We start from the raw sequence: 12,595 nt of genomic DNA on the forward strand, positions 1-12,595 counted from the left end.
ATAATAGAAGTCTATGGTTAAGTGCAGGTACCATTGCATGGGACAGGAGCCAGCGGCAGAGGAGACATCAGCTTATTACTACATCTCCATCTTTACAAGTAGTCCCCCTGCATTGCACTCTATTTGATACTCTGGAATGCTGAGTCAGCAAGCCCAGACTGCAAACTACCAGTCACCTGTCCGCGAACTACAGGTTGCTGACCCCTGCTTTAGAGTTTTTCTGTAAATTGATAAAAAAATATATATTTTTGAAAGCATTTCTTTGCACTTTCCTAAAACTTTTGCACAGTACTTTATATGTAAGGCGCAGCATAAATTGTTGGCGCTATACAAGTACCTGTAGTTCTACTCTAAAGTGTGTGTAAACCCTAACCCTTATTTGCTTCTTTCTGATCTGTTTAAAGTGTGTGTCTACCTCTCGTTAAAGCTGTTGGATGATTCTTGTCCTCTGGTGCTGCTCTGACCATGTGAACTCCTCCACCCTTTGACACTCTAGGTTCAGACAGTTATACCAATAACGTCCGGCACAGAAAAAACTGCAATGCACGTAATGGAATAGCCACAGTTGTATTGAATACTTTTTTTTTTTTTTTTTACAATAGCTCAAGTTACTAGTTGCAGTAATGCACACAGTTCAATGGACTTTAAAGCGGGAGTCCGCCGGGACTCCGCGTTTTTTTTTTTTTAAAGCCAGCAGCTACAAATACTGCAGCTGCTGACTTTTAAAATAGTGACACTTACCTGTTCAGCGCGCCCGCGATGTCGGCACCCGAAGCCGATCTCTAGATCGTCACTCGGGTGCTGCCGCCGCCATCTTGGGTATGGGAATCAGGAAATGGAGCCTTTCGGCTTCATTTCCCGGGTTCCCTACTGCGCATGCACAAGTCGCGCTGCGCAATAAGGACAGTCCCCGCTGCCTCTGGGATCTGTGTGTTTCCCAGCAGGCAGCGGGGCACTTGCGGAAGGGGGCTGGCACTTGCGGAAAGGGGCGTAATCTACGCCCCTTTTCGGAGAGAGCTATCCCGGAAGTGGGTGCCGTTACCTGGATTATCCAGGTAACTGCACCCCCCTCCCCCCTGAAAGGTGCCAATTGTGGCGCCGGAGGGGGGGAGGATTCCGATGAGTGGAAGGTCCATTTTAGGGTGGACCTCCGCTTTAACAGTAATAAGAGATGGGTAACACTACATGAATATCGGCAGACTGAACACTGGTTGTAGGGGGAGTATCAGCCCTGCCCTGTGAAAAAAAAATCCATCTTTATTGCATTGATCTTGGGTATGGTGACATCACGAGTCCTCCATCTCCTTTTCATCTCCAGGGGAGTTTACTATTAGGTTTTTTGCCCAGACTGGGTTTGGTCTTTAATATTTCTCTAAGGTGACAAAGGTTGCCATTGCTGGGTATGGTCTTTAACATCTCTAGGTGACATCAAAGGAAAAAATGCTTTCTTAACATTTTTTTTTAAAAAAATTTTTTTTTAATCATTTAGAGGCCAATCATGCTTATCAGACTTTATCCAGTGTTCATTGTGATTTTTCAACCACCTAATACAGTTCTGTTGTATTCTTTAAAAATGAAGAAACTGTAAGGAATGGGAAGGAATTGTAGCAGACGTCTCCTAGCAGCTGTTGTAAATTGATATGGTGACATAGCAGCAGTCTTTGAGAGAGGGGCTAGGCTGCATTGCTGGTATGCCAGCAGAATTGTGAATTCAGAGCATGCAGCTAGTGTCTAAATCTGGCCTAGTTACTAGAAGCTCCCAATAGACCATAAACTGACATTACAGAATAAAACCTAAAAGTGTGTCATCTTGTCTCATTATATGGGAAATGGGTTACACACGTCAGGTGTCTATATAAGGCAGCATTTGTGCTGTATGTCAGCTTTTGAATTATTGAGTGAGGTGCAAATGCTAATAACTAATAATAACTTTAAGTGCATGAGCTGCACATGTGTCCTGGGTATATTGTGGTCAGAAAAACGAGGATTGTTTTCCTAAGATAGTATCAGCTGTTTATACACCATCCTTTATATAAACTCATATTGATTTTCTTCTAAACTGTAATAACAATAAGGCCCCTTTCACACATGTAGAACATTTGCCTGTTTTTATCCATCTGTTGACGGATGAAAAATGTACATCAATGCATTTTTATGGAAAAACAGATGTAAGTGGATGATCATCCATTTAGATCCGCTCCCAGCAACCGTTTTTCTTCTGTTTAAAACGAATCGGACGTAAACTGAAACGGTTCCTTTTTTTTTCATACGTTTTTGCAATGGTAGTGGATGTCAAAGCAGCTTAGAATACCTCATCTGTTTTGACGGTCCACATGTGTGAAAGGGGCCTAACGCCACGTTCACGCGACCGGACTTTCCGTCAGAATAAACTCAGATGGAGTTCCGACCGAACGGATTTGCCCACACCAAAGTCTGTTCGTTTCTAACGTGATGACGTACAACAGGACTAGAAAAGGACGTTCAATAGCCAGTAGCCAATAGCTGCCTTTGCATCCTATTCAGTCCATCGGAATAGCATAGAGACAAACAGTTTTCCCAATAGAAATTGATTCCGTCAGAAAGATTTAAAACATGTTCTATTATTAGGTCCGTCTGAATTTTCGAAGAAAAAAGTCTGCTGAAGCCCACACACGATCGGAAGATCCAATGAAATGATTCTGTCTGACCTTTACTACCAGAAAGTCCGGCCGTGTGTATGCGGCATTAGGCTACATTCACACTAGCACTGGTGCAAATGGCAGCTGCAGAAATCTGCTGTTTCAGCCACCCATGTGCAGCTAGCTGTGGCCACTGAGCCCTGTACACTTCAATGACAAGTCAGTGTGGTCGCAGCAAACTGTAGCTGTCTGCTCAGCCGACTGTGGGCCAAACTAATTTTATTTTGAACAAGCTCCGCTTGTCTGCCTTCCTCAAAGTATTTGTAGCTGCTGACTTATTTTGTTATCTTTTTTAAAAAAACCCAAAGGTACAGAGTCAAAGCAAAATCAAGTATTGGTGTTACTTTGTTTAGACAGCAGATTGATGTGAGTGTGTGACAACAATATATTGTAATAAAGTTGTTAGGGTTGAGCTCAGGCATGTTCAGATGCCAGTCTGAACCCACCTGAGCTATCCTGCTGGGAAGCTGTCACTGGACCACCAATCATAAGTGGCCAAGTAATTTCCTGCTCTGCAACTGCATACATACAAGAGACAAGTGCAGCTGCGGGATGGAGACTGCCTTGGCTGTTTGGTCATTCAGTGACAGTTCCCTGGCAGAACAGCTCAGGTGGGTTTAGACTAATATTTAGACATGACTGAGCTCATCCCTGGTGGTTCTGGGGTTTTGCAGGTTGTGCGAATCACAAGTGGCTCTGTGGAATCAAATATTTTGGCACATAAACAGATGTATATATTTATGTGTGTGTCTATCGTCTCTATCAAGGGCTCGGTTGTTTTTGACTGGCTCCCTGTTGAGAACTCACCTTTTAAGCCTTACTTGTGGACATGTGGTAAGGCCCACTCATACCTGGTACTGTATACCTAAGTGGAGGTCCAAAGGTATAACTGAATTGCCAAAATAAGAGCAGTTGCTTGGCAACTTTTTTGATGGACTCTTAACCACTCTTCTGTGTTCTTTGACAGGTCATGCCATAGATTGTTATTCCTGTGACTATGGAGTTTGCATACTCCCTTCTAAGGAGTCCTGCAGTTTTGGACAAGTTTGTGGTACTGAAACTGCAAAAGATGACACCGGTAAGTAGTTATAATTGTGTAACCTAAATGTGTGTGAATCTAGCCTGCTGCAAGCAGCTATAGTTAGAGCTATTCTATCAAAATATCCTTATATCACTGCCAGCACTCTCTCCCTTAGCAGACCTCAAGGGTAAATGGTTTCAAATCTCAAACCATACAATATCAGTTGCCCAATCAAAATCAAAACGATTATTCACATCAACATGGAAATCTAAAAAAACAGTATAAAGCAGATGTTTCTCATAAACTGTATAATGCCACACACTGGCTGGTCTTCAAAATCAGTTCAGTAATCCTAAAAGTTCATGTTGGGAGAAACTTTGTATTAAATGTATCCCCAGCAGTTGCCTCTGCAGATATTAGGATTGTCACTATAGGTAAGGATCCCATCCTTTTTTACCCCCTCAACCAAAATTTGTCCATAAAAGCTCCCACTTTGATTTTTAGCCAAGCGTTTACCTAATTTTGAAGTAATGAAACCTGGGTGGTATTTGGATTTCCAAGAGTCTGCCTTATTTAGGGGGAATTAGATTAATGACTGGGTGGACTGGCTGGGGGCTGTGGTCTCTAGTGCCAGTCCCACCTGTTTTCTTCAATGTAAAGTAAGGAGGACTTCACGCTGAGTTGCTGGTCTTTGACCACAGTACCCGAGGCTTGGGTGTGGGTTTGCTGCACTTTACCATAAACTTCTATTATGTCCCATGGTTTTGGTGGCTGCTACTGCATGTTCAACTGGCTCCAGGCTTGAAAGTAAAAGTGGTGCTGCTAATCATTTTTACAGAATGGCCAGCTCAGTGCCAGCAGATGCACCCAATTCTTTAATAAATTGTAGAGGTCTTGGGCTACTCAATCCAAGTCCCATTTACTGATGTCAAGTTGGGCATATAGAAGTGACCATGTTAGCATGTGATTTCTTTGAATGTCATTGCATATTCATTTTGACCTGATTGTGTTTAGTGGTTTTTTGGTGAGACTTGTGTCACCCCCATTTAGGGGTGGGTGGTAACTTGTTCTTGCTTGTTCTTGAATGATGTATGTTTTTATTTAAATATTTTGTACAATTGCTTTACAGTTATCACATGCCTGTCAAAGGCATTTGGACTCGACTTGTGGTGTGCTGTGGTGTGATCTGTGGTGTGCTGATACACTATATCCATGCCTTGCTCTCACATGCAAACCAAATGGATGTGACAAATTTGTTTCAGATCCACTATTTCCTGGCTGGCACAGCCAGAGGACAGATCTAACCAAGCAAATCTGTGCTTGGTTAGAGGCTGTGAAGAGCAGAGGAGACATTGGGGTCTAGAAGACCCCTAATGTGACCAAAAAATACCGGTCACTTGCCTAATGCTATCACATGGTTTATTAACCCCTTGCAATAGTAATAAAGTGAAAATAGGTTTAAAAGATTTAAAAAAAAATGCTGTAACCAGCTTTGTCCCACACATACAATACCTCACAAAAGTGAGTGCACCCCTCACATTTTTGTAAATATTTTATTCCATCTTTTCATGTGACAACACTGAAAAAATGACACTTTGATACAATGTAAAGTAGTGAGTGTACAGCTTGTAAAACAGTGTAAATTTGCTGTCCCCTCAAAATAATTCAACACCCAGCTATTAATGTCTAAAAAAAGTGAGATTTGCAGCACTCATATGTCTATTTGCCAAAGACAACCTCTAGATATGACGCTGAGCACATGCACTCAACATCTTTGGTTGGCCATGGGGAGGCCTGTTCTGTGTGGAACCTGTCCTGTTAAACCGTTGTATGGTCTTGGCCACCGTGCTGCAGCTCAGTTTCAGGGTCTTGGCAATCTTCTTATAGCCTGGGCCATCTTTATGTAGAGGAACAATTCTTTTTTCAGATCCTCAGAAAGTTCTTTGCCATGATGTGTCATGTTTAACTTCCAGTGACCAGTATGAGAATGTGAGCCATAACATCAAATTTAACACACCTTCTCCCCACCTGAGACCTTGTAACACTAACGAGTCACATGACACGGGGAGGGAAAATGGCTAATTGGGCCCAATTTGGACATTTTCACTTAAGGATGTACTCACTCTTGTTGCAATTGGACATTAGTGACTGAGTTATTTTGAGGGGACAGCAAATTTACACTGCTGCACACTCACTACTTTACATTGTAGCACAGTGTCATTTCTTTAGTGTTGTCACATGAAAAGATATAATAAAATATTTACAAAAATGTGAGGGGTGTAATCACTCATGAGATGGTGTCTGTAACACTTGGTTTGAGAGCGGTTTGAAGACAAGCAACTTTTATATATATAAAAAAAAATAATTTGACTTGATATACAAGTAGCGTCAAGTCACAACTGTGTACAAAAGAGGTGCCTCTAAGTGTAGCAATAGTTTCATTTTAATGAAGGTACAACATTTAGACACTCACATGGTTGATTAAAAGAGGCACATCTAAGAATGCAGGCATCTGGGGTAAAGCTGTCCACAGACATAATCTTTTTATATGGGCTATAAACTGAAGGATTTATGAATTAACAGTTGTGGAACGAATCATTTGAGTTTCCATTATTATAGGGAAATTCGCTTTGATATACGAGAGCTTTGGATTACAAGCATGCTGCCGGAACGAATTATGCTCGCAATCCAAGGTTTTACTGCGTGGTATGTCATGGGATGCAAACCCAACACTATACCTCAGACATTTTTAACAAAGCACAGTAGGATGTATTTATATTTAAAAAATGCAGAGCTATTGTGTAAAACTGTATGTACTTTTGTTCTGTGTGAAGGGGGACAAAATGAAATGTTAAGCCGCATACACAGGGTCGGAGAATCCGTCGGAATGCGTCTTATCGGACCGTGTCGTCAGATAATCCGACTGTGTGTGGTATGCATCGGACTGATTCCGTCCGAATCTCCGTCTGACCCAATTTTCCAACATGTTGGAAATATTTACTGACCAACTGGGCCGGTCGGACGTAATCCGATCATGTGTAGAGAATTTTGATCGGACCAAGTGCCAACGCATGCTCAGATCAAATTCCTACATCAAAGCTATTGGCTACTAGCCTGAATCTAGTCCCATCGTAACGAAATTACATCATTACGTTCTGAAAGATCGGATTTTTTGACAACTTAGTTCGACCGCGTGTATGCAACAGTTTCGGACACAATCCGTCAAACTAAATCTGACGGACAAAATCTGACGGATTTGGTTGGCAGAATCTCCGACCGTGTGTACAGGGGCTAAGACTATTCTTTCCAGGTTGAATGTTCATAAAGTGAATCGGTAAAATAAAAAATAAAATTATGGCAATTAGCTGAGTATTTATTTCCTATGATCGGCTTCATCTAGTGGCCAGAATGTGACATTTTCTGGATTGCCTCTATTCTGTGAAGAGCATTTGACTTGTAAAGAAAATGGCCCAATAACATTTGATTTTTCACCCAGTCAAACAAAATGATTGTACGTGTATTTTATGTATGTGTGTGTGTGTGATGGAGACACCCCAGAGTGTTATACTTCTTATGACATGAACTTAAAGTATAACTAAAGGCAAAACCTTTTTTGGATAGTGGAGAGGGATTAGAACACCTGTCAGGTTTTTATTGCTGTCTGTGCTCCCTTTGGTAAGATTCACCCGCTGTTTGTCCTGTTTACCGTTCTCATTGAAAGTAAAAAAAAAAATCCATAATTTTGGGTTGTCCCCAGAACAGTAATAGAGGAGAAATCTTCCAATGGGGACACTGGTTCTGGTGACTTGAAGGGCCCCAAGGGATTACCTTATTTTGCAGTTATTTTCAGTTTTGTCTATGGGGCTGGCAGTGAAGGTAAATCTCCCTAATGTGAAACAGATGGCAAAAAAACTGACAGGTTATAACCCTCCCACTATCCAAAATGGGGATTTTTTACCTATAATGCACTTTTTCTGTTTCAATATTTCTATTAAAGTTTCAAGAATCATAGCATGTCACGGTTTGCCCACGCAGGGGCATTTTCATACAAGCATATGAAGAAACAGCGTATGAACATGTAATACATAACATAACTGCTACCAGGACCATAGAGGACCAAGTTAGGTATTGGGTAGATATTACAGGTTCTATAGTTAAATTTTTTACTTTTTTCATTCATTTTTGGCAGGTCTTCTCAACCTGAAGAAAAAAGGATGTACAAGCCTTACAGACTGCTTATCTGAATCCTCAGTGTCCTATCTGAGCTACACAGTGACTACCAAACGCTCCTGCTGCATTACCAGCCTCTGCAATTCAGCTGCTACTCCAAAAATGTCCATAGTCACTGGAGTAGCTGCTGTGATTGCTCTCCTCTTTGCCAAGTTCTTCTAAGCCTGATCAGACAAGACCTATTTTAGAAAGGATCATGTCAGGATGGTGGTTTCATGGGTTAGCCGAGCCTCCCATCCAGTCAGCCAATGGGAGTCACAGCTCAGAGTGATGCTGTCCTAAATTCTTAATACTTAAACTAATCTCTGTACAAAGTGTTTCCTCCCCACAGCCTGTAATTGTAATCCTGTATAGCTGAGTTTTACTGCAATTACTGTGTGCCTGCGCTATATTCCACCTCAAACAAAATGCTGAAATGTCTTCCACTTTTCAATAAAGTTTTTTTTTTTAAATATATTTTCTCATTTACTATCTTTTTTTTCTTTAGTGTACTGTTGCTTTTTCTCCTCAGGACTTTAAACACTCAGGTGGAATTTAGTGTATGTAAACCTGAAGCTTTTAAAGGGTTTGTTAACCTATATATATAAGACTCCCTCTGTTAGAGGCTGGCATAGCACACTGTACGTAGTTTTAAAAAACAAGTGTTGTAAATACCGAATCTGAGCTGTCTTCAGGCCGGTCACATGACTCACGGCCACTTTACAGCTCCGATGTCTTCTGCGGGAGGAGCCGTGAACTCCCTCTGACGCCAACCAGGGAGATCATGTGGCCGCTCATCTCCTCTGCAGAAGCTCTGTCTAGTAGCTGTAAAGCAGCCAAGAGTCACGTGATCAGCCTGAAGACGGCTCAGATTCGATATTTAGCATGTTCATTTTAAACTACCTACATTGTGTGCTATGCCAGTCTCTAATAGAGGGGCTGGCAGTGACACTTTTTAGGGGGTGAGAGGAGAGCAGCGGGGACAGCAGCGTATGATGGAGAGACGCACTCTAACAACGGTGGTCAGGGCTGAGCAGCCATGCTTTTCTTTGTCAGAGGATACAGGAAGTAGCATATTCAGGGAGTTTTTTTTTAGTTTAGAGGGGGCAGATTACTTTAAGGGACCAGGATCAGAATTTGTTAACCCACAAAATAAAAAAAAAATTGAAGGGTTAAAAACGCCTAAAAGCTTATTTTTACTTGTGTCTCTCTGGGAAGATTTCTCCACTTCCTTTTATGGCGATACAACAGGAAATTAATAGAAACACTTAGAGGGTTTGCATCTGGTAGAATTGTCAGTTGTCAGATGTTCCTGTTTCAGATGCTTGTATTTCTCCAATTTGGTCTTTGACAGTGGTTACAGCCCATTGAAAAGCAATCCATGGTGGATGCCTTTTCAGAGGGCAGTATAACAGCAGCTGTCCTCTCCTGCCTTCTGAACATTTGTGGGTGGTTTTTTTTCTCTAATGTGGGTAATTAAATAGTAAACCATTTTGGCTCACCGTTGTGGTGTGTTCCCATTGAACTTAATGGGTGAGTTTGACAGGCGATGCTAAGCATTGTGGCCACGGCATGTGTACAACAACCCTGTCAGGCTGTAATGTTAGCATTTGGGTGGTCAGCCAGGGGGGAGTAAAACCACGGCTCAGCCACCTGTGTGTAAAAGCCCTTTCTATCTTGGTGACAAAGATCACCAGAATAAAGGAATGAATCTCCCCAATGGGGGGCACATACAGCTTTTAAAACTTGACAGTCGATCCCAAATTAGTGGTCTGGATGAGGGGGCCTGACAGACGCAGCTGCTGCTGATGGCCTGAGAAGCCCGGGAAACTCCCTCAGCATGAATGAGTGGTGAGGACGCGCTCTCTCTCTCTCTCTCTCGGGTCCCGCTCTGTCTCCCCCCATTCGACCCATGTGCCGACCAGCTGAGTGTCCACAAGTGGGATAACTGGATGAACTGGAGTGCCTTGGAAGAGCCAGCGGGAACGTGCAGTGGTGCCGGGCTCAGAGACGGCTCTAGACTTTGCGAGGCCTTAGGCAAAACTTAGACATGAGGCCCCACTCATGCCCATAATGGGAAAAATAATATAGGTGAAACAAATTAACTGTATAAATGCATATATTAACAGCCTTAAATCCTATGAACTCACAGTTTCTACAATTTTCTCTGACCAATTATTCTTTAATAAAATATCATTAAACATAGGATATCTCTATAGGATAAATGCAGCCACTGTGCCCCATCAAATGCAGCCACTGTGCCCCAACAATTACCGCCTCACTGTGCCCCATCAAATGACGCCTCCCTGTGCCCCATCAAATGCAGCCTCACTGTGCCCCATTAAATGCAGCCTCACTGTGCCCAATCAAATGCAGCCTCACTGTGCCCAATCAAATGCTGCCTCACTGTGCCCCATCAAATGCTGCCTCACTGTGCCCCATCAAATGCTGCCTCACTGTGCCCCATCAAATGTGCCCCAACAAATGCCGCCACTGTGCCCCAGCAAATGCCGCCACTGTGCCCCAGAAAATATAGCCTCACTGTGCCCCATCAAATATAGCCTCACTGTGCCCCATTAAATATAGCCTCACTGTGCCCAATCAAATGCCGCCACCGTGCCCCAAATGCTGCCACCGTGTCCCATCAAATTCTGCCACTGTGCCCCATCAAATTCTGCCACTGTGCCCCATCAAATTCTGCCACTGTCTATGCCCCATCAAATGCTGCCACTGTCTGTGCCCCATCAATTTCAGCCACTGTGCTACATCAAATGCCGCCACTGTGCCCCATCAAATGTTGCCAGGGGACAAATTACGTACAGCTGATCTGGAGAGTCACCGGACGCTTATGGTAGCACCAGTCCCCCTGGCCAAGCACGCCCCTAAATATTTACAAGTGCGGCCTACATATAGAAAACTGGCCACTCGCCTGCCTGCCTTGGGCTGTATTTGTACAGGAGGCAGCCACTGGAGCCAGGACTCGAGAGGGTGGGTCAGGGGGGCTTTTTTTGGTACTAGGGTGGCTTTCTTGTTGCCCGTGCAAATTGCCGCCCTAGGCCTGGGCCTTCTTGGCCTAGGTCAAGACATAGCACTGAGACAGGGTATAGACCATGAGACCATAGACAGACAGGGTACAGGCCATGAGACAGACAGGGTACCGGGGACAGACCATGAGACAGACAGGGTACTGGGGACAGACCATGAGACAGACAGGGTACAGGCCATGAGATAGACAGGGTACTAGGGACAGGCCATGAGACAGACAGGGTACAGGCCATGAGACAGACAGGGTACAATGGGTACAGACCATGAGACAGACAGACAGCGTACAGGCCATGAGGCCGACAGGGTACTGGGGACAGACCATGAGACCGACAGGGTACTGGGGACAGACCATGAGACCGACAGGGTACTGGGGACAGACCATGAGACCGACAGGGTACTGGGGACAGACCATGAGACCGACAGGGTACTGGGGACAGACCATGAGGCAGACAGGGTACTGCGTACAGCCCATGAGGCAGACAGGGTACTGCGTACAGCCCATGAGGCAGACAGACAGGGTACAGACCATGAGACAGACGGTACAGACCATGAGACAGACAGGGTACTGGGGGCAGACCATGAGACAGACAGACAGGGTACAGACCATGAGACAGACGGTACAGACCATGAGACAGACAGGGTACTGGGGGCAGACCATGAGACAGACAGACAGGGTACAGACCATGAGACAGACAGGGTACTGGGGACAGACCATGAGACAGACAGGGTACTGGGGACAGACCATGAGACCATAGAAGACAGGGTAATGTACAGACAGTATGTACTAGATCTAGATGTACTGTACCTGTAACCTGCTCCTCAGTCTCCTACCCTACTAAAGGCAGCATGAGAAACGGGTGACACACGTGATGTTGTCTTTGAGTTCCCTGCAGTGCAATCTGGGAGTTGTAGTCTCTGCAGAGCACAGGCACCAGAGGGCCAAGTCTGCTGTCTGTGCTCAGTGCTGTGAAGAACTACAACTTCCTCCGACTAGGGGAAAGGCTAGGAGGACAGCACCTCGGCGGTGGAGCCTGCTATTGGATGCAGCTGACCAGACTGAGCTGAGATGATGTAATCTCCTACCTCGTCTGCGGAGGCTCATCAGCTCCGTCAGACAGGCGGCGCCACCTTCAGTCTATGTGCAGCGCCCACCCGCCCGCTCACCCTGCCACCGGCTTGCTTGAAGTTGTGCACACACTGAACAGGGGTATATTTCCTTTCACTCATGCTGGACTCCACACACTGTCCTGTCAGGCAAATTAGGCGGTCGCAGCCCGCAAGGCCCTTGTGTGGGCGAGGCCTAAGGCAATTGCCTAATTTGCCTAATTAAAGAGCCGCCTCTGGCCGGGCACCAGCGAAAGTGTACAGTGGCCACCAAGGAAGACAAGCGTATCGGGAGCTCACCTGTCACCCTGCCCATGCATATCATGTGGAGGGGTAGCGGGAGGGTGCGTGCCTGCAGGCGATGCCAGTTCTGGCTGGGAGCAGATGTGCTGTAGAGGGAGTGAGGGCGGGTTAGTTTGTTTCCCCCTGCCCCCTGTGCTCGGCTAGGCTGATGCTCCTGAACCATACAGTGGAAAAGACGCTGCAGGCGCGGTGGAAGAGGAGCCCATGACACTAACATAGAACAATTACTGCAGAA

At 44.7% G+C, this 12,595-nt stretch overlaps 1 protein-coding gene across 1 annotated transcript in view; it reads left to right on the forward strand.

Annotated features, from left to right (window-relative positions):
• Window positions 1-8,385, forward strand: part of LOC143935890 (uncharacterized) — a 127,071-nt gene extending 118,686 nt beyond the window's left edge. The window contains exons 3-4 of the mRNA XM_077460106.1: window positions 3,646-3,756; window positions 7,889-8,385. Coding sequence (XP_077316232.1) covers window positions 3,646-3,756; window positions 7,889-8,091 — 314 coding nt within the window. The 3' untranslated portion in view covers window positions 8,092-8,385. The remainder of the gene's footprint in view (window positions 1-3,645; window positions 3,757-7,888) is intronic.
• The last annotated feature ends 4,210 nt before the right edge of the window (window positions 8,386-12,595 follow it).

This window comes from Lithobates pipiens, unplaced genomic scaffold (genome assembly GCF_037356315.1).
Source record: "Lithobates pipiens isolate NorthernLeopardFrog02 unplaced genomic scaffold, aLitPip1_a1.2 Scaffold_1, whole genome shotgun sequence".
NCBI classification, from domain to species: Eukaryota; Metazoa; Chordata; class Amphibia; order Anura; family Ranidae; genus Lithobates; species Lithobates pipiens.